This window comes from Hypanus sabinus, chromosome 4 (assembly GCF_030144855.1).
Source record: "Hypanus sabinus isolate sHypSab1 chromosome 4, sHypSab1.hap1, whole genome shotgun sequence".
Classification (NCBI taxonomy): Eukaryota; Metazoa; Chordata; class Chondrichthyes; order Myliobatiformes; family Dasyatidae; genus Hypanus; species Hypanus sabinus.
The window spans coordinates 56,743,766-56,769,865 of NC_082709.1; the positions used below are offsets into that span (position 1 = coordinate 56,743,766).

The 26,100-nt window shown below is 42.6% G+C and overlaps 2 protein-coding genes across 8 annotated transcripts in view; one reads left to right on the top strand and one right to left on the bottom strand.

Annotated features, from left to right (window-relative positions):
- Positions 1 to 18,272, bottom strand: part of traf3ip1 (TNF receptor-associated factor 3 interacting protein 1) — a 138,352-nt gene extending 120,080 nt beyond the window's left edge. Inside the window, exon 1 of the mRNA XM_059967118.1 lies at positions 17,965 to 18,272. Coding sequence (XP_059823101.1) covers positions 17,965 to 18,087 — 123 coding nt within the window. The 5' untranslated portion in view covers positions 18,088 to 18,272. The remainder of the gene's footprint in view (positions 1 to 17,964) is intronic.
- A 60-nt stretch (positions 18,273 to 18,332) lies between these two features.
- si:ch211-227n13.3 (uncharacterized) overlaps positions 18,333 to 26,100 on the top strand; it is a 40,257-nt gene continuing 32,489 nt past the window's right edge. For 2 of the 7 annotated variants that reach the window (XM_059967119.1, XM_059967126.1), the window contains exons 1-3: positions 18,333 to 18,533; positions 19,719 to 20,196; positions 26,033 to 26,091. In XM_059967119.1, the coding sequence (XP_059823102.1) occupies positions 26,041 to 26,091 (51 nt within the window). In that variant the 5' untranslated portion in view covers positions 18,333 to 18,533; positions 19,719 to 20,196; positions 26,033 to 26,040. Of the gene's footprint in view, positions 18,534 to 19,108; positions 20,197 to 26,029; positions 26,092 to 26,100 lie in introns of those variants that run through there. The other 5 variants (XM_059967121.1, XM_059967122.1, XM_059967120.1 and 2 more) reach the window with 5 other exon arrangements.

Sequence of the window (26,100 nt, forward strand, 5' to 3'; positions counted from 1 at the left end):
AGAGAGGTCTGTTGAGGTCTGATGGTACTATTTTTAAAAGTCTTTATTTATGAAGGGGCACAAAAATAAGATTAATACAAACATTCAGATAATATATGTCGTCACTACTCAATCTAAAAGCGTGGGTCTAATAATAACCATCAATATGAAACAGCTCGATCGTTTGTCTAGGGGATAATATATTGTCCGATGGAAATATAAAAGTCACTCAGTACGTGCAGGCCTCAGCCTTTTGGGGGGGGGGGGGAGAGAGAGCGCTGGGTTTTCACGAGGAGAGCGAGAGAGAGAGAGAGAGAGCGAGAGCCGAGAGCGAGAGCGAGGGAGGAGGGAGGGAGGGAGGGAGGGAGGGAGAGAGGGAGAGAGGGAGAGAGGGAGAGAGGGAGAGAGGGAGAGAGGGAGAGAGGGAGAGAGGGAGAGAGGGAGAGAGGGAGAGAGGGAGAGAGGGAGAGAGGGAGAGAGGGAGAGAGGGAGAGAGGGGAGAGAGGGAGAGAGGGAGAGAGGGAGAGAGGGAGAGAGGGAGAGAGGGAGAGAGGGAGAGAGGGAGAGAGGGAGAGAGGGAGAGAGAGAGAGAGAGAGAGAGAGAGAGAGAGAGAGAGAGAGAGAGAGAGAGAGAGAGAGAGAGAGAGAGAGAGAGAGAGAGAGAGAGAGAGAGAGAGAGAGAGAGAGAGAGAGAGAGAGAGAGAGAGAGAGGGAGGGAGGGAGGGAGGGAGAGAGGGAGAGAGGGAGAGAGGGAGAGAGGGAGAGAGGGAGAGAGGGAGAGAGGGAGAGAGGGAGAGAGGGAGAGAGGGAGAGAGGGAGAGAGGGAGAGAGGGAGAGAGGGAGAGAGGGAGAGAGGGAGAGAGGGAGAGAGGGAGAGAGGGAGAGAGAGAGAGAGAGAGAGAGAGAGAGAGAGAGAGAGAGAGAGAGAGAGAGAGAGATTGATGAGAAAAGAAACTTGCCCGGGTCTTTTATGAAGCAAATCCATTGAATCAGGGGAGCGGGCTTCCCCATTGTTAGCTAAAAGCTGGTTTCTGTGGTTCCAGTCACCAATTCCAGCAACAGAATCGAACGCACGTGACTTCCTTCAAATGGCTTCCCGCTACTACGGGATCGTTAGTGTTTCTTCTGGTGCGTCTGAAGGGGGTGTGTCCCCCAGACCCTCTTTTATACTTCCTCACGGGGTCTCAGATGTCAATCAGGTTGGGATGATGCAATCTCTCTCTCAACCAGCCCACTTTGCCCGAGGGCTTGCACGTAGCATAGTCCCCAATCCACAAACGTGGTCTCCAGGAGACAATGGTCAATGTCACATTATTTTGCATCGTGGTGGAACGAGGTATTCGGCACATCTCTCTCTCTCTCCCGTTTCCTGGGGTCCCCTGAATGGACTCGATAGTGATCTTGCAATTCTCACAAAGGAGGGGGCTACCCCGCACCCTTCGGCCCCTCAGAGCTGTGGTACATTCATAACACCCCTTTCTTCAAAGCGTTTTCACCAGCGGTGAAAACGAAGTAGTACAGAATCTTACAGGGTTTTAGAATCTAACACAATAGAAAAGTTTGTTGTTTTTTTTTTAAGAGTAATACAGTTATACATTCAATTCAGTATCTAAACAGTTAACGATTACAGTGTCACTTTCTTTAATATCTTAACCTCGCGTACCGTACTAAAGTCTTGTAAAGACTTAAATTTAATAACCACCTATTTTTTTTTATTTCTTTCCTTCAACAACAAAACTAAGGAGGTGTGATCTTAGCTTATGTGCATCTACAAAAGTTTATGCGAATACTAATTGTTTCGGTCGTTTTACTTAACCGGCAGGTCTCCAAGGGGCTGCCTTTATTATTCACAGGCTTTGGCGTAATCCCGTACAACCTGCTTTGCTGTTTAAAATGGCATCCCCATTAACCATCGCCTCTTTTCCGTTGAGTCCCCCCCCCCACCCCGTGGGGAACTTGAGTAATTTGGCGTGGTAAACTCCCACCCGCCTCGTTCATTGGGGTTATTTTATCAACACCCTGTCCCAAACTTAGACCATTTCCACCCAATTCTTTAATTTTACCCAGGTGGTTAGCCATTTTGTCAGGACCCTTCAGGCTATTGGTTTTTAATTCAAGCTCTTTGTTCAAGTAGCATTTCGAATTTAGCCTCTTCACACCCCACACACCCCATCCTGGCATAACAATAGAGTGCCCCCCCCCCCCCCCCGCTATCTCCAGGCTCACTCTGTAAGCGATCTGCCAGGTTTAAAATTTCTTCCATTCGACTTGGGAACTACAGACTTTCCGTTTCCTTCAATAATAATCCTCATCTCCCCATTCTTAATTCTGCATTAACTTTGAACACACCTTCGAGCACAAACACCTGGGAACTCACACTTCCCACAGTTACTAAGGTTAACCCTTTTTCCACTGAACCAAGTCTATCTGATCCACAAGGACGGCCGCCCCGTTCCACTGAATCAAATACCTCAGACTTCTGAGCTCCGTTACTAGGTTCAGTACCACGTGCATCCCCCATCTTGGACACGCTCAAACGGGACATTGGCCTCTTCAGGCTTTCAATACCTGTACACTTTTTAAATCCTAAGATCCCCCGTTTCTCCCAGGTACTCTCTGGGCAACTCACTTCCGGAGTAAACTCAACCCCGCGGGCTGAAACAACCTCATCTGCCGACCCAGCAGAGTTCTTCGAGGTAAGGGCACCCTTTTCATCTAGGGCTGCCCTCACTTCATTATCGGGAACACCTTTAGAAGTTCAACTTCCTCAAACAGTTCTGCCAAACCAGATAGATCATCCATGTCCACCTCTGGACCTCTTAACCGCTCTATCGGTTCCTCATCTTTATCTTCTGCCTCTAAAACCTTTCTCCTCGCTAAAGGCATATCTACCTCTGTTCCCTTATCCTCTTTCACCTTACTACTCTTCGTTTTTACTCCCCTCTAAACCCTCGTGGTACAGGGTCGGTAGAAACGTCTCGGCCAAATCAAAACTGGCCCGATTTAAACTGCTCTCGTTCTCAGCTGCCTTTCTGTGAGTGACCGTGCATGCGGGATAGATCTGGGACTCTAGGGGCGGGGCCACCGCACTCGCCGGTCGGCATCATGGCTGCCCAAACCTTACCACCTGCTAAATTGTTACCGAGAAGGACGTCCGCGTCAGTTCTCGGGAACTCTGATGGCACCCCTATTTCAACGGGTCCATTCACCAGCTCACAATCCATAATGACCTCATGTAAGGCCAGCATTTCTATTGTTTTGCTGATCCCCTCTACCTTTACCATGCCCGTTTTTCAACCAAATTCTAGTACCTTACTGCTGATCAACGACAGCTCAGCCCCCATATCTCTCCAGATTCGTACGGGAATTGGTGGTTCCCCCTTCCTCAAAGACACGGTTCCGTGTGTCAGACAAGTCTCAGACCCTTCTCGTACTCTGTCTACCCGGGGCTCTCTGGTCGATTTACTGATTACCACGGCCCACCCGATAGGGACTGCGGCTTTCCCTTTTCCTATCTCTTTCCTCGGAGAAAAGCATCGAGATGCAATATGCCCTCCCTTTCCACAATTAAAACAGGTCAAACCTGGAAAATTCTGGCCGTCTTGCCTTTCCCCCTCAACCTTACTGCTAGCTCCCGGTGGGACCTCTGCCTCACTCGTCGGACTTTCTCGATCGTTCCCACGGTCTCTCTGGGAACTTTTATTCGAGGAAAACTTTGTCTTGTGGGTTAGGGCATATTCATCCGCGAACCTAGCAAATTCTGAAATGGACTTATTTGGCTTCTCATTCAAATACATCCGGATGTCCTCTGAAACAGAACCTTTAAATTCCTCAATCAAAAGTAACTCCCTGAGATGCCCATTAATCCTCGTCCACTTTTTCCACGGTGCGCCAATGGTCCAAGAGCACACTCTTCTCATAGGCAAACTCGGTATACGTCTGATTCCACCTTTTCGTAAATTTCTGAACTTTTGCCTATATGCTTCAGCTACTAGCTCGTAACCCCGGAGAATGGCCGCCTTGACTTGGTCATATTTCTCTGCCCCTTCCCCCTCCATGGACAACGCCGCATATGCCCACTGGGCCTTCCCTCTTAACACACTTTGTAACAACGCCACCCAGTGCTCTCTGGGCCACTTCTGATTCATTGCCACCTTTTCAAAAAGCAAGAAATAACTATCAACATCCGTCTCCTCGAAGGGGGGTACTAACCTCAACGCCCGACTGGACATCAAACCGCTCCTCTCGGTCTGACCCTGACTTTGGTTGCTCTTGCCTTAACTTCTCCATCTCCAAGTCATGTTTCCTCTCCTTCTCGGCCCTTTCCTTCTCCTTCTCAGCTGCTTCCAGCTCTTTTAGCTGAAGAGCTTTCCTTCTCTATTTCCAGCTGTTTTAACTTAATTTCATGTTCCCACCTTAATTTTTCCAACTCTAACTGAGCACCCCACTAGCTGGTATCTTTTCAGGGATATTTTCCAATACCTCAGCTGCAAACACATTCTTCTCATTATAATACTGAGTTATTGCCCTTCACACTTCCCGCTTTTTCATTGACAACCTCACCCCTGTGAGGTTTAACTCCTTCGCCAATTTTATCATGTCCAATTTGGAGGCCACCTCCAGCTCCAGAGTCGGGTTTTCTATAAATTCACCCACGTCCATCTTGCTGGTTTCCCGTCTGGCTACTCGCGTAACCAGATCCAAGTTTTTTTTTGTACCTACAAGCCCGATTCACTGGCCCTCCAATTTGGTGTCAAATCCTGAGACGAGAACCCCAAATGTTACAAAATCCCGTAACTGGATCACTTACCAGCAAAGATAGAGAGGTCTGTTCAGGTCTGATGGTACTATTTTTAAAAGTCTTTATTTACGAAGGGGCACAAAAAATAAGATTAATACAAACATTCAGATAATATATGTCATCACTACTCAATCTAAAAGCGCGGGTCTAATAATAACCATCAATAAGAAACAGCTTGATCGTTTGTCTAGGGGATAATATATTGTCCGATAGAAATATACAAGTCACTCAGTTCCTGCAGGCCTCAGCCTTTTGGTGGGGGGGGGGGGGGGGGGGGAATCACTGGGTTTTCACTTGTTGGAGAGAGAGAGATTGGTGAGAAAAGAAACTTGCCCGGGTCTTTTATGAAGCGAATCCGTTGAATCAGGGGAGCGGGCTTCCCCGTTGTTGGCTAAAAGCTGGTTTCCGTGGTTCTAGGCACCGATTCCAGCAACAGAATCGAACGCACGTGACTTCCTTCAAATGGCTTCCCGCTACTACGGGATCGTTAGTGTTTCTTCTGGTGCGTTTGAAGGGGGTGTGTCCCCCAGACCCTCTTTTATACTTCCTCACGGGGTCTCAGATGTCAATCAGGTTGGGATGATGCAATCTCTCTCTCAACCAGCCCACTTTGCCCGAGGGCTTGCACGTAGCATAGTCCCCAATCCACAAATGTGGTCTCCAGGAGACAATGGTCAATGTCGCATTATTTTGCATCGCTGTGGAACGAGGTATTTGGCATGTCTCTCTCTCCCATTTCCTGGGTCTCCTGAATGGATTCAATAGTGATCTTGTGATTCTCACAAAGGAGGGGGCTACCCTGCACTGTGGTACATTCATAACACTATCTCTTCGTTCAATTAGTCCTGACAAAGGGTCTCGGCTCAAAACATGGACTGTACTTCTTCCCATAGATTCTGCTTGGCCTGCAGCATTCCACCAGCATTTTGTGGGTATTGCCTGAATTTCCAGCATCTGCAGATTTCCTCGTGTTGGCCTATAATTTCCTTTCTTCTCTCTCCCTTCAAGAGTAGAGTAACATTTGTAATTTTCCAGTCTTCTGGAACCATTCCAGAATCTAGGGATTCTTGAAAGATCATTACTAATGCCTCCACAATCTCTTTAGCCACCTCTTTCAGAACCCTGGGGTGTACACCATCTGCTCAGGTGGTTCATCTGTCCTCAGACCTTTCGGTTTCCCAAGAACCTTCTCTCTAGTTATGGTAATTTCACATACTTTATGATCCCCGACTCCTGGAATTTCCATCATACTACAAAGTGTCTTCCACAGTGAAGTCTAATGTAAAATACTTACCTAGTTCATCCACCATTTTGTTGTCCCCCATTACTACCTCTCCAGCATTGTTTTGCAGCTGTCCAATATCCATTCTCCTTTATTCTCCTTTATTTTATGTATGCAAAGAAACTCTTGGCATCCTCTTTAGGATTGGCTAGCTTTCATATTCCATCTTTGCCTTTTTAAATGACTTTTTTCATTCCTTTGTGTTGGTATTTAAAAACTTCCCACTCCCATAATTTCCCACTAATTTTAGTTCTATTATATGCCTTCTTTGGCTTTGACTTCCCTTATTAGCCATGGTTGTGGCATCTTGCCTTTAGAATACTTCTTCCTCTTTAGGATTTATATATGCTGTGCCTTCCAAAATGCTTCCAGAAATTCCAGCCATTGCTCCTCTGTCATACCCGCCAGTGTTCTTTTCCAATCATTTCTGGCTAAATCCTTTCTCATGCCTCTGTAATTCTCTGTAATACTTATACATCTGACTTTAGCTTCTCCTCAGATTTTAGGGTGAATTCAATCACACGTCCTCAAGGGTTCTTCTACCTTAAGATCTCTAATCAACTCTGGTTCATTGCACAACACCCAAACTAGAATAGCCAATCCTCTTGTGGGCTCAACCATGAACTGCTCTAAAATGCCATCTTGCAATTTTAGAAACTCCCCCTCTTGGAATCCACCGGCATATTGAAATCCCCCATAACTATTGTAACATTGACCTTTTGGCATGCGTTTTCTATTTCCCGTTGTAATCTGTAGATCACTTCCTTACTAATGTTTGGGAGTTTGTATGTAACACCCATCAGCATATTTTTACCCTTGCAGTTTCTTAGCTCTAACCACAATGATTCAACACCCTCCAAACTCTTTCTAATGATTTAATTTCATTTTTTTTAAACCACTTCCTCTGCAATTTGGCCATTTCCTATTTTAATGAATAGAAATGTTATTTTCTTAAATTAGGTTTCCTAAAGTAAACAGTTTCAACTTTGAATCAACAGCTCCAAGTACACAAAACCACTTTATGGCAAACAAAATACATTATTATTTTTGCCATTTCTGATAAATATTCAAAATTAAAAGGATCTGAACTGTTTGCACCACAGAAAAGAAAACTCCACAGTGGTGTTCATTTCCATGTACCATAGTGACAAGAGCAAACAAATTGTACGTCTATGCAACACATCATTGTTTATGCATTTCAAGTGTACAAATATTTACAACCTGGTAACAACTTAACTAAGCAACTATACTAAAATAACTTGGGATTTTCTGGTCCACTTGTGGTCTCTACCATGTTGTAAAGTTTTCATTTGCATATGTCAACCAGTCCCATGCTCCATGCTGGGCAGATCAGCACAAGTTCATTCCAATCAAGCCCTCACATTAGGAAATTTGATGAAAGTGTTTCACATGCCTAAATTTAGGTTGAAAAAATGATTCTGCCTCTTGCCAGAGCAAAGAACCAAAATATTTGAATGTAATTGCAGAGATGTTTGTCTTACAATTTGATTGCTAAGTAGCAAGCTTTTTTTAAAAAAAAAGCTAATATTTTTAAAGATTCAATTACCAATAATTTCTCAAATGTTTTACTAGCATCAATAAATTCTATTATCCAAAATTCTTAAATTGATTTCTCTACAGTTTAATATTACTTCATATAAAATAATTTGCTTTTCTATTAGATATTACTTAGTACATAACTTCTAATATTCTGCAAATCAAATACTTGGAGCTAGATCATGGGATTGTGTCCTGAATGCATCTGCGTCTTCTTAGAGAATGTGCGCAGTAGACACTAGTCTCCAAACCTATATCTTTGGACCAAGAACTCAGCCAATCAAGACTCTGGTAGCTGGTGTGCAGTGGCCATTGAATGGCCAAAGAATTAAGGTACAGTTCTCTCCTCAGAACTGGTACAGAAGCTAGTCATCCTCTATCCTGTCCAAAAGGACGTGTATTCTGCTAACCATTAGACAACTAGATAGCATTAGAAACTTTCAAAGTAAGATGTTTAACAGAACTTTCTGGGTGATATTGTATAAAAGCTGCACAGTTGCAGAGACTGCACTGCAGATCTACAAATAGAAACATAAATTTCATTGGTTTTATTTTAAGGAAATGGAGCTGTATGTATTCTTTCCATTAAAGAGCCATCCAGGCTTATTCCACTTCTCAATTCTTGGTGTGACCTTTAATCTACACCAAGAATTAAGCATGATTATAGCTGCGCCTACCACACTTTCAAACAGCTAGTTTCAAATCGCCAAGGCAGGGATTCCCAACCTTTTTATGCCATTAATCCTTACCATTCACCAAGGGGTCTGTGGACCCCAGTATTGGAACCCTGTTCCAAGTTCTCACTGTGGGGGGGGGGGGGGAGGAGGGAAATGGTCCTCAACTTCCTTCTAATTCTTCCCACAATAACTTTATATCACTAATTATTGGTCTCTGCCAAAGGAAATAGATCCTTCCCATCTACAGCATCATGGCAGCTAGAAGCTTTTATTCAACTAATTTCTCAGTCTCCTCCATTCTGGAGAAAAATAAATACAACCTAATCATGATTTCCTCTTTGGTAAAACTCACTAGCTCTAGCAACACTTCATAAATTTCCTCTGCACCCTGACAATAATGTGACTGTAACTGTTTTCTGTATTCCAGTTATGACCTAGCTAGAATGTAACACAGCTCATTTTATACAATGCAATGGCTAATAAAGAAAAAATCTCCTTTTTATATTCAGTGATTTGTAGACATGCATTTCAAAAATCCCCAAATTATGCTACATTATCCTTTCACTTATTATGGATCCTCTTGCCTTGTTCAACATTCCTTACACTTTCCTGGATTGGATTTCACATGCCATTTCTGCCTAAAACAATACATTGAAACAGTCTATTTTTTATCCCACACTATCAAATACACCACCAATTTTTGTATCATCTACAAATTCATGCCTTTTGCACCAAAGTTTAACTCATTAGAACCAGAAACAGAAAAGAACTTAATAATGTACCCTGAAGGAACTTAAACAGTATTCCAGACAACATGTCTATTGATAATTTTTTTTGTCAGAACCAGTTATGGATCCTTTTCCCTTGGATCTTAGACTTTTATTTTTGTTGACCAATTTACTGCAGGGAACTTTCAGCATAACTCTTCATCAAATTTGGTACCCTCATTACACCTCCTTGTTACTTTTTCAATGCACTCATGCATTTTTTTCCATGTCAGAAATTTTTTAAAACTGCTTTAGGCTTGGTACTCATGATACTTATTTTGCCTCAGTTCTTTGATGCATGCTCCTCAAATTCCATATGGTTTAAGACTGATGTCACAGCTTTCATTCGAAGGAATACATTTATTTTGAACTTTTATAATCCCTTTCCTTAATGCCTCTCAAATCTCTAGTGTGATTTTTCCCCATAAAATGGATTCCTTTTTTACCCCCAAATCATGTATTGCTTGAATAAAATTGGCCATTCCAATTTTATTCCTAGTCTAACATCATCTTTGTGATAGCACTAACTTCAACTGACAGAATCATTACCACCAAAATGAACCATCACAAGAATTTCATCTAAAAAAATCTTATTCAAACATTGATAGGATTGAAAAAAATACAGCTTCAAAAAAGAAAGATCTCTTTCTGAATCTCCAACTGTTTTCTCCCCAACTGTGTATTTATTAATTTATTTATTTATCTTTATAAATGCTGTCATAGCTGCAATATCCCCCCCATACAATTTCTCCATACTCAGGTCTCTGGAGCGGGATTTGCACTGTCTGACTTGGAGTAAAACCAAATGTATCAGAGGTGATATGATAAATTAGCATCCTTAAGACGTGCCCCTGTGGATAAAATTAGAATGGCTTGGGAGCATGATTTAAATATCTCCTTATCCGATGAGGCTTGGGACTCGATTCTCAAATCGGTTAATTCAACCTCTCTTTGTGCTCGCCATTGCCTTTTGCAGTTTAAAATTGTTCATCGAGCCCATATGTCTAAATCTAAACTATCTCGATTTTACCCTAATATTAGTCTTTGTGATAAATGCAAAAGGGGCAAGGCCTCTCTCATTCATATGTACTGGTTTTGTCCTAGCTTGGAGAAATTTTGGACAGATGTCTCCATAACGTTATCTTATATTCTGAATCACCACCTAGAATCTAACCCTTTAATTGCTCTGTTCAGTTTTTTGGGTGAGACAGATTTACGTCTGAGTTCGACTAAGTGTCAAATATTATCTTTTGCTTCTCTCCTGGCTAGACGTTTAATCCTCCTTGTTGCCCCGCCCACTCATGCTCAATGGCTTAATGATATTATGTCCTGCTCAGACCTTGAAAAAATTCATTATTCAGTTCTGAATTCGGATTTAAAGTTCCATAAGGTCTGGGGACCTTTTATTGAGTACTTTCATAACCTTCCTCTTAACTAAGGTTTTTTTTTCTTCTTCTTCTTCTTCTCCTCGGTCCCTTGCTTTCAGCTTCTTCTTTTTGGTAGTAGGCATTAATATCTTCTGTTGCTAAGTGTATTTAGAGTTTCGGGGGTTTGAATATCCTGATTTATATTCTCTATATTGTGTTGTGGTTGGTCTGGAGTTCTTTTTTGTTGCAGGGCTTGGGGAGGATACTAATTTTACACATCTTCAGTTTGGGTGCTTTCTCAATTATTTTTTTTGTGTTATATTATTATTGTATGTTTATTTTTGCACTGTATTAATGTTCTTCATTTTGATCTGGGTTTTTTTTATCTGTAGCAATGTAGAAAATGTATTAAAAAACTAATAGAAAAAAAGAGGTGATATGAAAGCACCTGCAAAGCTATTGGAACTGCTGGAGAATAAGATTGGATACTGCAGTGTTTGGGCTAGGAGATTATAATGTTGCATTTTGACTGAATGAATGGTCTTATCTAATAGGCAAGCTGCAACACAGCTCATCAAATTTTATGACTTTAGTAAGAATGCCACCAGAGGCAGAATAGCAAATGAAGGCTTATATACTTGTGGGAGTTTCGTTACTTTTGTTTGCTTGAGTGATTTCAATTTGGGAAGTTGGTTGCTGACAACAGTTAATATCCATTTCTAATTGTCCTTGAGATGTGTCTCTGATGAAGATATCCCAATATTATTGAGTAAAGGATTCCAAGATTTAGACCCAGTGATGAAGGAACAGCAATTATTTCCAAGTCATTTATAGGAAGGGAACATGCAAGTCAGTTATCTCATGCAGCTGCTTTTGTTCAACTTGGTGTTACAAGTCACAGGTGTGGAAAACGTTCTCATAATCAAGAGGGGTACTTTGGCTTGGTTGGAATTGAGCTTCGTGTTGGAGCCTCATTGATTGAGGCATCTGTTGTATTCTGTCATACTATTGACTTATCCTTGTGAACAATAGTAAGTCTAAGGAGAACCCAACCCATTGTATCAACCACTGTATTTTTATGACCGGTCCAGTTAATATTATGGTTACTGGTATGGATCTGAGTAACTGAGTAAAAATAAACGGTTAAACTTATTCTTGTTTTAAATAGTTTTTGCTTGTTTCTGATGGTACCAATATTACCTAGTCATTCATCAGCCTGTAATGAATAATATCTAGATTTTGTGTGTCCAGGTTAGAATTCCTTCAGTTTTCTGATGAGTTAATACTATAATTAGACAGTATGCATTCATCACTGCAGATTCCACTTTAAGTATATCTTAAGAAATTCAAGGAAATATCATAAAATTAAATTACAAAATGTATACTTCCAATAATAGATGTCAGATCTTGAAAGGAAGCAAATATTTAAATCCATGCACATTCAGGACTTTGGATATCCAAGAACACAATTCCACTTGAGTTCTGTTGTTGTACAAAGAAACCTCAGTTTAGTTTTTACAAAGTTTTACTAGATATTGCCCATGTCAATAAGTAGCTGGTAGCCTGAAACAGTACCGCAGCCAAAACTTCAAATACAGGAGATGGCAGAGGCAGTGTGCGATCCAACAAATGGTGCAAATGATCGTCTTGGACATCATTATTGTAATCACAAGACCCTGTTAAACATTGGTAATGTAGAATAATGCAAGTCTGGTTCACTGGTTTAATGGTTAGAATGACGGCAGGGAAACTACCTTGCCTTGGTTGTTGTGTGGATCAGACTCTCATGCCACCATGTCGAGGAATGCCAAAGCAGGGTAGGAATGAGCAGAGACCTCTGTGGGCACACTGGAATCTGTACTTGGTTGGGGGCTGGGCCGTCCCTTCATTGCTGAGCTCCAGCATTCGCTCAGTGGAAAACAAGCTGGACCAAGGCAACATCCCATGCATCATCAGTATTCAGGCCATGCCACTCAGGGACTTTGACTATATCTTTCTTCTTTTTTTGAGATTCTGTTTTTCTGCTATCCTAACTATATATGCTATGTGCTGTTGGTACTGTGCTTTGCACCTTGGCCCCAGAGGAACAATATTTTGTTTGCTGTATTTGTACATGGCTGAAAGACTAAATTTGAACTTGAACTTGATACTGGAATCTAGAGCAATTTGGTTTCACTCTCGCACTTTCCTTATCACACCATGATCTGAAGCACTTTGATGGAGGTTTGGAGGTGATACTGAGGACAACACTGTCTTTACTCTTCTTCCTTTCCCTGACTCCATTTGTAATTAGCCTCTCCACCCCAAGACCACCTTTCACTTGCCAGCTCTCATCCCACTTTTTCCCCCACTCCTCTATTCTGGCCATCTCACCTCTGCTCTTTCAGTCCAGATAAAGGGTCTCAACCTGAAACATTATCTATCCACTTCCCACCACAATTGCTGTTTGACCCACTGAGTTCCTCCAGCAGCTCATTTTGCTCCCAAACAAACTTGATGAGTTCTGATGAAAATAAAATGCTGGACACACTTGATAAGTCATGCAGCATCTGCAGAGAAAGAAACAATTACATTATAGGTTGATTTATCTTCCAGAGCTAGGAAAATTTGGGATTTGAACATGTTTTAGAGATGCAGAGAAAAATAGAATGGTGGAGGGCACCAAGAAAATGTCTGAGATAGGATGGAAACAAATAAACAATGACACAAAAGGTGCAATTGATCATGGTATCAGCTGAGAGGGTACAGAGAGCTTGTTTATCATCATTGCCCTACCTGGAGGTCATAAACAGAAGATGAACAAGAACAGAAACAGAGGGCAGTGAAAAAAAACAATCCTAGAACTTTAAGACACAGAGTTACTGGAAGTGTGAAATGTAACAGAAAGCTGGAGATGCTCTGGAGATTTAGCATATCTCTTCCAGACAACATTGCACACCAACACTTCGTTCCTATTTCATTACCCTTGCCTTCCCTACCAAAGTCAATGGTGTTCTGCTCATTTCCAAAATGCCTGCGGTCACCCCCTCTTTTCCTACCCAGGGCAAGAATTGTATTCCCATTATCCTCAACTTTCCATCCCACCAGCCCCCATACTCAAAACCTCATCCTCATTTAAGCACTTCAACATGATCCCTCCACCAAACCCCTCTTTGATTCCACTTCCTTTATTTTGAATGGAGAGTTGTGGAGGGCTTTTCTCTCCACAATTCTGCTTCATTCTTCCAAAGCCACCAAAACCCAGCTGCCTTCACAGCAGTTTGCCATACAACTGCAGGAAAGGCAATACCTGTCCCTTTGCCTCTTCCTTGTCCACATTCCCTTCCAGTAAAGTAGCCATTCACTTCTAACAACTTAGCATATCTGATGCTCATCACCAGAATTGTTCTGCATTGAAGAGCATCTCCCTTCAAAGATGCTTTGCAGAACATCTCCATTTAGACTTAGAGACACTGTGCATCAAGTTGCCTGTCACCTTAATCCACTAACTGTGCTTGGTCTCTTGAACTACAATTTCAATCCGCACTATGAAAAGGATCGAGCGCTGTCTCGTTTCAATGACAAACTCTGCCATCTTAATCAGAGATGATGTCTGGTCTAGTCTGATAATATTTATACTCCCATCATCCATCTCTCTTGATTGAATGATGACTAACCAATCAGGAAGAATGGACTACAGGGGTATTATACCATTGGACAAGACATGCCCAGGCATCATCCTTGATGAAGATGGCAGAGTTTGTCATCAAAAAGATGGTTGAAATTGATATCAGAACTGTCTGGAAGCCCAAGAAGAGTTTATTTATCAGCACTTTATTTTGCAGCTAGGCATGATAAACTGACCTGCATTCAACAAATTTAATTTCAGAAACCATCTTTTCTGGTTTGCTCCGAAAGTGGGCAGTTTTAGCAAAAGTTTAACCAGTGGGTTTAACTCTTCTCTTTCTGCACAGAAGCTCCCCAGCCCACCCAATACTGCTAGCATTCTCTTCTCTTAGATAACTAATGCCAACAGTGTTTTGTATTTCAGTTCCAGCATTTATCCTTATTCTTCTATTTACATCCGTTACCACCTTCCTTTAACCAACAGCGTTTCTTGGTCTCCGTCTGAACACACAATTCTCTCCGTCCCATCCCTTCTCTGCATCTTAAAACATTTGATTTCTTAAGTTTCATAATGCTAGAGAAAGATCAAACTAAAATGTTAACACTCCTTTCTCTCTTCACTGATGCTGTTGATTCCAGGAATGAAGCAGCTGATTATTGACTACAGGAGGTAGAAATTCAAGGTCCATGAGCCAGTCCTCATCTAGGAATCAGAGGTGGAGAGGGTCAGCAATTTTAAATTCCCTGGCTTTATCATTTCAGAGAATCTGTCCTGGGTCCTGCATGAAAGTACCATTACAAAATAGGCATAGCGGCACTTTTACTTTCTTAGAAGTATGTAAAGATACAGGATGTCATCTAAAACTTTGACAAACTTCTATAGATGTGTGGTGGACAGTATACTGTCTGTCTGTATCACAGCCTGGTCTGGAAACCAATGCCCTTGAACAGAAAATCCTACAAAATGTAGTGGATACAGCCCAGTCCATCATGGGTAAGCCCACTGAGCACATCTACACAAAGCACTATCCCAAAAAAAAATCAAGGACCTCCACTAACCAGGCCACCAGTCTCTTCTCGTTGCTGCCAGGGCTGTGGGACTGTTTCTGAACTTAGTAATTACCTCTCAACCATCAGGCTCTTTAACTAGACTTGCCTCGTCACTGAACTGTTCCCATAACCTATGGACTCACTTTCAAGAACTCTTCATCTCATGTTCCTGATATTTATTGTATGTTTATTTTTTTTTGTATTTGCAGCCTGTTGTTTGTTTGTCCATCTTGTGTTTTTTGTTGATTCTATTGTGTTTCTTTGTATTTGCTGTGCATATCCACAAGAAAGGGAATCACAGGGTAGCATATGGTGATACAAATGTACTTCAACAATAAATTTACTTTGAACTTTGAGTATATTACTCATCGCAATTTTTAAAAATTATAAAAAGGCAAGGTTCTTGCAGAGCTTTACCAAGAGGGGATTTCCCTTAGTGGGGGTTACTTAGAACCTCGAGGGAGGAGGAGAAGAGATTATAATACAGAATCACTCAATTCAGGCAGATGAGGAATTTGCTTTCTCTAGAGGGTGGTGGATCGCTGGAATTCTGCACCTCAGAGAACTGTGCACTCAATATCATTTGATAGATTTGATTTACAAAGAAACCATAGGTTATGGGAGATAGCAAGGGAGCAACAGGGAAGAGTTGATGCACTATGGTTTCACTAAGTGGTAGAACACATTCTCTGGGCATCTCCTGATTAAGGGTTTTGGCCCAAAATGTCAAATATCCATTTCCTTCCATAGATCTCATCTTCCATAGATTCCATAGACCTCATCTCAAACAATAACGAGGTGGTCTACAGGGAAGAAATCATCTGACACATTCGTGTCAAGAAAACAACCTCTCCCTCAATGTCACAAAAACAAAGCAGCTGGTTGTGGATTACAGGAGGAATAGAGACAGCTAATCCCTATTGACATCAATGGATCTGGGGTTGAGAGGGTAAACAGCTTTAAGTTCCTTAGCATCCACATCACCGAGGATCTCACGTGGTCTGTACACATCAGCTGTATGTGTGAAAAAAGGCACAAGAGCTCCTCTTTCACTTCAGACAGTTGAGGAAGTTTGGTATGGGCTCCCAAATCCCAACAACTTTCTACATGGGCACAATTGAGAGCATCCTGACTGGCTGCATCGCTGCCTGATATGGGAACTGTACCTTCCATAATCACAGGACTCTGCAGAGAGTGGTGCAGACAGACCATCACACCTGTAGTTGTGAACTTCCCATGATTCAAGACATTTACAAAGACAGGTGTGAAAAAAAGGGCTAAAGGATCATCAGGGACCTGAGTTACCCCAACCACAACCTATTCCATCTGGTACCATCCAGGAAACAGTACTGCAGCATAAAAGCCAGGACCAACAGGCTCCGGGACAGCTTCTTCCACCAGGCTATCAAACTGATGAACTCACACCGAAGAGTATACTGTATATTACACTGACTTTTCTATTTATTATAAATTACTATCATTGATGGAGACATAACGTAAAGGTTTTTACTCCTCATGTACATGAAGGATGCAAGAAATAAAGTCAATTAAATTCAACTCAATAGATACCGCCTGACCTGCTGAACACCTCCAGCATTCTGTGTGCTGCTCTGACCAGCAGGAAGCAAAAAAGTGGGAATATAGGGGGCCTATTCAGCTTGGCTGCCAATGATTAGTGGTGTTCTGTAGGGGTCGATGCAGAGACTGCTTCTTTTCACATTAAATGACAATGATTTGGAGGACACAATTGATGGCATTGGGCCAAGCTTGTGGACAATACAAAAATAGGTAGAGGGGCAGGTAGTGTTGAGGAAGTAGAAAATCTGCAGAAGGTCCTTAACTGATTAGGAGAAATGGCGAGTGGAAAAAAGTGTAAGGAAGTGTACGATCATGCACATTGGTAGATGGTACAAAACTGTAGACCATTTTCTGAATGGGGAGAAAATTCAAAACTCAGTGGTGCAAAGGGACTTGGGAAGGCAATGTTAGCATTCATTTCAAGAGGACTTGAATATAAAAGCAGGTGTCATGCTAGGGTTTTTATAAGGCATTGGTCAGATGGCACTTGGTATATTCCAAGCAGTTTTTGGGCCCATTATACAGGAAAAAGGTGTGCTAGCATTAGACAGGATACAGAGGAGACTCAGGAGAATGATTCCAGAATGAAAGGGTTAATGTACAAGATGCACTTGATGCCACTGGGCCTATGCTTACTGGAGTTCAGAAGAATAAGGGAGATCTCACTGAAACCTATCAAATATTGAAAGGCCCAAAGAGAGCGGATGCGGTGAGGATGTTTTCTATAGTGGGGGAGTCTTGGACCAGAGGGCACAACCTCAGAACCGAGAGACATCCAAAAGAGAAAAAAAAATTCTTTAGCCAGAGGGTGGTGAATCTGTGAAGGCCAAGTCATTGGATATATTTAAAGCGAAAGGTGATAATTTCATTATTAGTTAGGGAATCAAAATATTGAGAAGGCAAGAGAATTTGGTTGAGAGGGAGAATAAATCTACTATGATAGAATGACGAAGCAGTCTCAATAGATCGAGTGGCCTAATTTTCCCAACATCTGTAAAATCTCGCATCCTTGGGTTTCCTCTTGCTTTCCTATGCTCCCCAGTGTTCAGGAGTGAGTGTCACGTCCTCGGCGTTTAGTTTCAGTCGCTGCAACCTCCCCAGTAACGAGATGCTAATGGTTCCTCAAGTTCAGATACTGGCACCGGGTTTAAAGTGGCATTGGCCGCAAGAGGCCCTACCCAACATGGCCCAGTAGCGTCACTCTGTATCCCTATAGCAACCAGAGAGGCTAGGTGTGGAGGAGGCACTGCCGACCCGGAGGCCATTCACCTGCCTTCTTCCCCAACACAGCCCCACTCACCTCAGTGAAGATGTCGTGCAGGTAACGGAAAGGTGGCTTGCTGAGCAGCTTCTCGGTCAGCGGTGGCTTCTTGATCACTTTCCCCAGCGAGTCCTGAGTGCGCTTCACGAAGTTGGAGCTCATGGCGTTCCCTCGGCCGCTCGCCGAACTCTTCCCGCGCTCACTCCGCGATGTGGAGGCTCCTCCGATACGGGGAAATGGCCTAGGCCCAATCTGACCGACCCGAAGCCAAGTACCTCCAGCTAGTCCCCCTCAAACCCACTTTAAACCGACTCCAACCCAACAACCACCGCGCATCGTGCCGCCTCCGTCACGGCGCAGAATGCGCCTGCCTAGCAACAGCCGTAACAACCGGTCGGCGACCCACGTGACCGCCGTTCCTGTGAAGCAAGGGCTGACCTGTCAGCGCAGGTTTAACCCGAGCTTGTTGTATGTGGCACCGAGTTTGCTGTGGAAACTACTGTACTTCTATTCGTGAAAGATACTGTGGGCTGTTGCTGCAGAAGGCATAACGGTGAAAACCCTCCGGTCGTAGTGGTAATCAAAGGAGAGTGCGTGATGAGTTGGAGGTGCTGGCCGAGGGAGATCAATGCTAGCTGGGTTAATTGTGGGTAATCTGCCTACGGGGGAGGGGGGGGAATGTAAATAGATGTTAACAAACGAAAACAGACAAGAAATGACGAAGTACAAAAACTGGGTCTACCAAAGCATGTCAGGTTTCAACTTTGAGAACAGAAAGTGTTAGTATTTCAGGTTCACACGAGGAAATCTGCAGATGCGGGAAATTCAAGCAACACACACAAAATGCCGGTGGAATGCAGGCCAGGCAGCATCTATAGGAAGAAGCACTATCGACGGATTTCACCCCCCCCCCCTCCTTTCTCTCTCTCTCTCTCTCTCTCTCTCTCTCTCTCTCTCTCTCCCTCTCCCTCTCCCTCTCCCTCTCCCTCTCCCTCTCCCTCTCCCTCTCCCTCTCCCTCTCCCTCTCCCTCTCCCTCTCCCTCTCCCTCTCCCTCTCCCTCTCCTCTCCCTCCCTCTCCCCTCTCCCCTCTCCCCTCTCTCCCCTCTCTCCCCTCTCTCCCCTCTCTCCCCTCTCTCCCCTCTCTCCCCTCTCTCCCCCCCCATCACTCTTTGACTGGTCTCCATCTCCCTCTGGTGCATCCCTCCCTCTTTCTTTCTCCCTAGACTTCCTGTCCCATGGCCCTTTCCCTTCTCCAGCTCTATCTCTTCTGTCAATCACCTTTCCAGCTCTTAGCTTCACCCCACCCCCTCCAGTCTAATCCTATTATTTCGCATTTCCCCCCTTACCCCCCACCCCCCGACTTTCAAATCTCTTGCTATCTTTCCTGACAAAGGGTCTCGGCCCGAAATGTCAACAGTGCTTCTTCCTATAGGTGCTGCCTGGCCTGCTGTGTTCCACCAGCATTTTGTGAGTATTTCAGGTTCAACTGGAAAGTAACAGTCTGAAACTATTGCATTCAATGGTAATTCTGGAAGCCTCGATGTGCATTGATTGGATAACATTTTGAAAAGGTGTAAAAGACTAAAGGCAGAGGGAGGAATGAGATTTAAACTGCAGCAATTTACTTGCTACAGATCACATATTCTGGGAGCTCAGAATCGCCCTTATGAACTCGTGTAAACACTAGTCAATGACTGTTTGCTTTTATTTCAATGTAGTGAATTCTACATCATGAGCACGCAATGCAATTATTTAAATTTGGGGGTAAAAATACACCTCTTTAACTGTTTAGATCGATGTTTGGTGGAAGGAAAAGACTTATAAAGGGGCAGATGCTGATTAAGAAGGTGCCAAGAGAAGGAGAGTATGAAGCAGATTTTTGAGGAGGAAGTATCTCCTTTTGAATGCCCAAACAGGAGGGCAATGCATATCAGGTGTGGCATTACATTAATGTTATTGTGAATTACATTGGATATTTGATTGAATGCAAGTGTGAGAACAAGGATTAAACAGAGTGGATGAGAGCACAAGTTGGAAATAGCGAAGGCATGGTTGCGAACCCTGTAGGATACAGTTGAGGAAAAACATCAGTTGTGGATAAATGGAGGTCTGTGGCAAGTAAGGTGTTGCAGTTGTTTTCATCAGAACAGATACAACAAACCTGGGGAAAAAACACAAGAATGGAGTGAAGTCATTTCAGGATGCAGAGTGGAAGGGTGTAGCTGTGGAGCTGAAGTACCTGGATATTGATGACCCACTTATCCTTCAAGGTGGGGAAATCAAGAAAAGGAAAAGTCAAAGATAGACAATGTATAAAAAGAAAGCACAAAATAGAACTTGGCAGCAAGGATCTGATATTCATTGGTAGATTTATGGTCCTGAAGGAGAAATGAGGTGTTAGAAAGCTGGTATTTACCTCCCGGTACATATGTATCAGTTAACCACACTGTAACAGTATTACCCTTGTTGCAAGTACTGCCCTTTTTTGCAGGTTTTGTGCTGGTTCATAGTGAATAGAGAGCTCCAAGTTCAAAGGGGTGATAAACTGTTGTGGAAAAAAATGAGACAGCCAAGCCACTAAAATACTATGAGTATCCACCTGATTCATAATCATCATGATTTTGTAAATTACTGAGATCACCCCTCATCTTACTGTGCTCCAAGGAATAAAGATTCAGCATGGCCAACATTTCCTTGTAAAATAGATTATCTAGTCCAGGCAGCGTCCTTATAAATCCCTGCTACACCCTCTCCAGTTTGACAATGTCTTTCCTGAAACTGGGTGACCAGAACCATGCACAATACTCTTGCATGCTGCCTCACCAATAACTTACACTATACTTGATGTTTATACTCCTAAATTGGATGTCCTGGCTGATTAATTCCAATTTCCGAAATTCCTTCTTCACCATCCTGTCTATTTGCACAACTGTGCTCTTGTACTCTCAAGTCCCTCTGCTCCACAACACTTATCGGTGCCCTCTACAAGTCCTACACAGGTTTGAACATTCAAGGTGAGTCAGCTCACACTTATCTAAGCTGAAATCCATTTGCCATTCCCTGGCTAACTCCCTGGCTCAGGGTTTCCCAACCTTTTTATGCCATGGACTCTTATCATTAACCAGATTGGGAACCTTTGTCCTAACTGATCAAGATCTCTTTGCAAGTCAATGTAACCAGTCTGACGACATTACTAAACTTGCTAACCATGCTATGAACATTCAAATCTAAATCATTTACTTACATAATGAACAATAGAGTCTCATCACTGATCCCTGGACCACCCCACTAGCCTCTGCTTCCTATCTTCGAGCCAATTCTGAATCCATCTCACTACTTTCTTCTGAATCTCATGCAACATAACCTTCCAGATCAGCATGCCACACAGGATCTTGTGAAAGGCCATAAAGTCCATATAGACAACATTCACTGCCCTACCTTCATCTCTTTTAGATACCTCTTCAGAAATCTCCAAAAAATTTGTCAAACATGATCTTACACGCAAATGCCATGCTGACTAGCTGACAAACCATAATGAGGTGAAGAGATCTTTGCTAAGAATAAACTAATCTCACTCTAAAAATAAATACTCATAATTCTCAATCTTACAGCAAAATTAACTTATCCTTGCATTTAATATATTTAAATTCTATAATCTATGATTGGTCACAATATCCTGTTAAGTTTGCACCTTAAGGGGAATACACATTTATTGCAATTAATATATTACTTCTTTTAATGATAACAATGGCCTGCCCCAGTCTTGCTCTTTAAAATAGCTTCCATGCCTGGTACTGTAGCTCATATCTTTGGTTTCCTTTGTTTATATTGAAACCATGGTTTTTGATTGAAGAACTGTCCACTGCTTTAAAATTTAACATAAAATTTTAACATTTTAAGGTTGCTCTTTCCTTCAGGTCCCTTTACAAGATGATCATTAATAAACACTTCTTCATTGCACAATAATAGATTTAAAATGTTGTGTTCCCTAAATCTTAACGAACCAGCTTATAAACATTTCAAGAATTTATTTTCCACATTATTGCTACTAATGTAGTCTGCCTAGTTATATTTATATTAAAGTTCTCTGATTATTCTATCACCCTTTACATATGCCCTTCTAAATTCCAAAATGTAGACTGTGCCTTAGACAACTACTCTTCACTAACAACTACTAACAGCCACTTCCAATGTTTACTGCTTATTGCTGCCTCTTAGATTGACTCGAAAGGAAATGAAGATTTGATAATATGGCTGTAATATATGCAGAGAACAATATATTTATTCAAACAACTTTCAGTACAAAATTTTGCAGGAACCAATCAAAAATATTCTCAGTAACTTACAAACTTTACATAAAATTATGTACCCACAGCCCTCTGTCATAATTCAAATGAGCCCCTCCTGTTAGACTGTTTGTGGTAACTTTTTTTTTATTCAGTCTACTTCTCTTCTAATATTTATATCTGTGCACTTGTAATGCTACTGCGACTCTAATTTCCTTTGGGATCAATAAAGTATCTATCTAGATTCAGACTAAATGTATTTCAATAAAAATAGTTTGATTTTACATTTTGTTTATAAATCATCAAAAACTGCAGGATAAGAAGTAATTTGTCTAATTTATGTAGCAGTATACAGATTGGTCCATATTTATATGATAAATATATACTGTATATACATGGTAAATATATATATATATATATATATATATATATATATATATATATATATATATAAAATGTTTAGTTACTAACTACAGGGGTATTCAGCAAATCAGATATCATATATGTAGAGAGAAACAGGGTTAAGATTTCCAGGCTCTTTGCCAGAGCCCTCCACCAGTTCACAGTTCAGTCTTGATGCTGTCAGACCTGCTGAATATCCCCAGCATTTAATTTTAATTTCAGATTTCCATCATCTGCATTTTTCTGCTTTGCTACAAAAATTAAAGTAATAGGAGTTTTTAATTCATTAATTTAAAAAGTAAAGAGGAAAATCTATTGTTCTAGATACTTGATTTAACAAAAACAGAGTGCGCACAATAACTTAGTGGACTCTGCTTGTAATATGTTTCAATAAATGCAGCTTTGACATTTCATCAACTTACAGGAAGTCTGAAAAATGATTACGGTCTAATTAACTTCTTTCCTCTTATCAGATGTTAAAGAATTATCTTACACTTTATTTAATAATTTCAAATTGTTAGTTGGAGCATTTTCATATTGTGTTTGATGATTAATGATTTGAGAATGCCAGATGTGCTGATGAAACTATAAATCAACTGATCAGAATCACCTGGAACAAATGAATCTGGTGTCGCCCACTGATATATTTACTGCACAAAATTGAAAAGTCTTAGTTTTGTGAGTGATCAAATTCTACCTTATGACCAAATAGTCACATGATCTGTTGGAATGCTGGGAAATTTACAGTTAAGAGTCTCATATGTCGCTTTCCTCAATTTTATGGGCTGTTCCTATTGTGGTAATTTCAGTAGTTAAACACTTAAGTAATTATAGTTCACTTCCTCCTCTGTCCTGATTTAAAAAACAGATAGTTTCTGGTTGTCTGGAATTAGCAATTATTTGGAATTATGGTACTGAGAGCAGAGCTACAGTCGATAAACAGGAGTTTATTGATGTGGGTTTCTTTATTACCCAGAAGCTCCAGAGGTGAGGGTTATGTTTCAGCATTAGGTGAATTGTAGCGGGCCAAGGTTGCCCAGAGTCTAGAGTTCATGTGTTCCAAAGCTTTGCAAGGCACTGCTAAAGTCAATGATTGAAACAAACCAGTAAGAACAGGCATTCAAGTGATTGAAAGAAATAAAGGAATATAACAAATGTGGGTATAGGCTAATTAGTTGCCAAATCTCCATTCTGTGTTTACATTCCACTTTTAGTACCCAAAATAGCCCAAGGATTGTTTATTCAGAATTGGATTTATTATCATTAACATGTGAAATTCGTTGTTTTGTGGCAGTAGTACAGTGCAAGACTTAAAATTACTTTCAATTATAATAAATTGATAGAAATATTGAGCAAGAGTAGTGAGAATGGTATTCATGGACAGTTTTAGGACTTTGATGCAGAGGAGAAGCTGTTCCTAAAACATTGAGTGGGCATCTTCAGCTTCCTCTACCTCCCCCCCTAATGATAGTAATCAGATGGTGAGTGCCCTTCATAATGGATGTCACCTTCTTGAGGCACTGCCTTGTGAAGATATCCTCAGTGGTGAGGAGGCTTGTGCTCACGATGGAGAAGGATGAGTCTACAACATATTGCAGCCTCTTACAATCCTGTGCATTAGACCCTCCATATCAAGCCGAAGATGCAACCAGTCAGAAGGTTCTCCATTGTACATGTGTCAAAATTTCCTCAAGTTTTTGGTGACAAACCAAACGTCCTCAGACTCCTAATGAACTATAGCTGCTGGTGTGTCTTCTTCATCATTGTATCAATATGTTGGGCCCAGGATAGATCTTCTGAGATGTTGATGCCCAAGAACTTTCAGCTGTTCCACTGCCAGGTGTAGTGGTAGAGGCAAATACATTTGGGGCATTTAATGGGACTCTTAGAAAGGCACACGGATGAAAGAAAAATGGAGGACCATGTGGGAAGGAGGAGTTGGATTGATCTCAGAGTAAGTTAGATCGACACAGCATTATGGGCCGAAGGCCCTGTATGCTGAATTGTTGTACATTCAATGACTGGAGTGTGTTCTCCTGACGTCCATAATCAAATTCCTTCATCTTGCTGTGCAAGGTTGTTGTTGCCACACCACTCAACCAGCTGATCTATCTAGTTCCTGCCACACCTTTACATCACCATCTGAGATTCTGTCAAACCAGCAGTGTCACTGGCAAATTTATAGCAGGCGTTTAAGCTGTGCCTTGCCACGCAGTATTGAGTGCAGAGAGTTGAGCAGTGGGCTAAGCACACATCCTTATTGTCAGTGGAAGAAATACCACACTGATAGATACTAGGACAGTTGTGGGAAAAAATGGCCAAGGAAGAATACTTTAAATATTCTCCTAGGGGAGCTGTAGACTCCTTAAAGATGACGTTGGAAATTAACTCTGAACTCCACGCTATGCTACTGTGGTAGATTAATTTGGCGTTGTAGATTAATTCAAAATACAGTGGACAATCAAAAAATCAAGGATGGGCAAAAAGCCACTATTGGAGCGCTGATTTATCTTTAGATTTCATGGTTCTAAAGCAGCGTGTAGAATACGAAGGGGCGAGGCCCGCTTTAAAATTAAAATTTTGATCTTCCAGGAGCCAGTATAGGCCCAGGACGCCTGAGAGAGACCGAGCGGATGAGGAGAGGGACAGGGTTTCGGGAGAGCTAGGAAATGAAAGGTGGCCCACAGAAATTTTCAGGCTGATTAACCATCACCGCCCAATGCCAAACCTGTGCGAGCTCTGAAATTGCTCTCTCTCTCCCCTCCCCTCTCTCCCCCTCCCCTCCCTCTCCCCCTCCCTCCCCTCTCTCTCTCCCTCTCTCCCCTCTCTCTCTCCCTCTCTCTCTCTCTCCCCTCTCTCTCTCTCCTCCCCTCTCTCTCTCTCTCCCCTCCCTCTCTCTCTCCCCTCCCTCTCTCTCCCTCCCCCCCTCTCTCTCCCTCCCCCCCTCTCTCTCCCTCCCCCCCCTCTCTCTCTCTCCCTCCCCCCCTCTCTCTCTCTCCCTCCCCCCCTCTCTCTCTCTCCCTCCCCCCCTCTCTCTCTCTCCCTCCCCCCCTCTCTCTCTCTCCTCCCCCCCTCTCTCTCTCTCCCTCCCCCCCTCTCTCTCTCTCCCTCCCCCTCTCTCTCTCTCCCTCCCCCCCTCTCTCTCTCTCTCCCTCCCCCCCTCTCTCTCTCTCTCCCTCCCTCTCTCTCTCTCCCTCTCCCCCCTCTCTCTCCCTCCCCTCCCCTCTCCTCCTCTCTCCCTCCCCCTCCCCTCTCCCTCTCTCTCTCCTCCCCTCCCCTCTCCCTCTCTCTCTCCCTCCCCCTCTCCCTCTCTCTCTCCCTCCCTCTCTCTCCCTCTCCCTCTCCCTCTCTCCCTCTCCCTCTCCCTCTATCCCCTCTCCCCCTCTCTCTCCTCCCGCCCCGTCCTCGCCGGAAGAAGGGCGTGTGATGGACAGTGGTTTGGTCCAATCGGCGAGCGCAGCGCGCGAGTTTGAAGCGGGCCCGGCC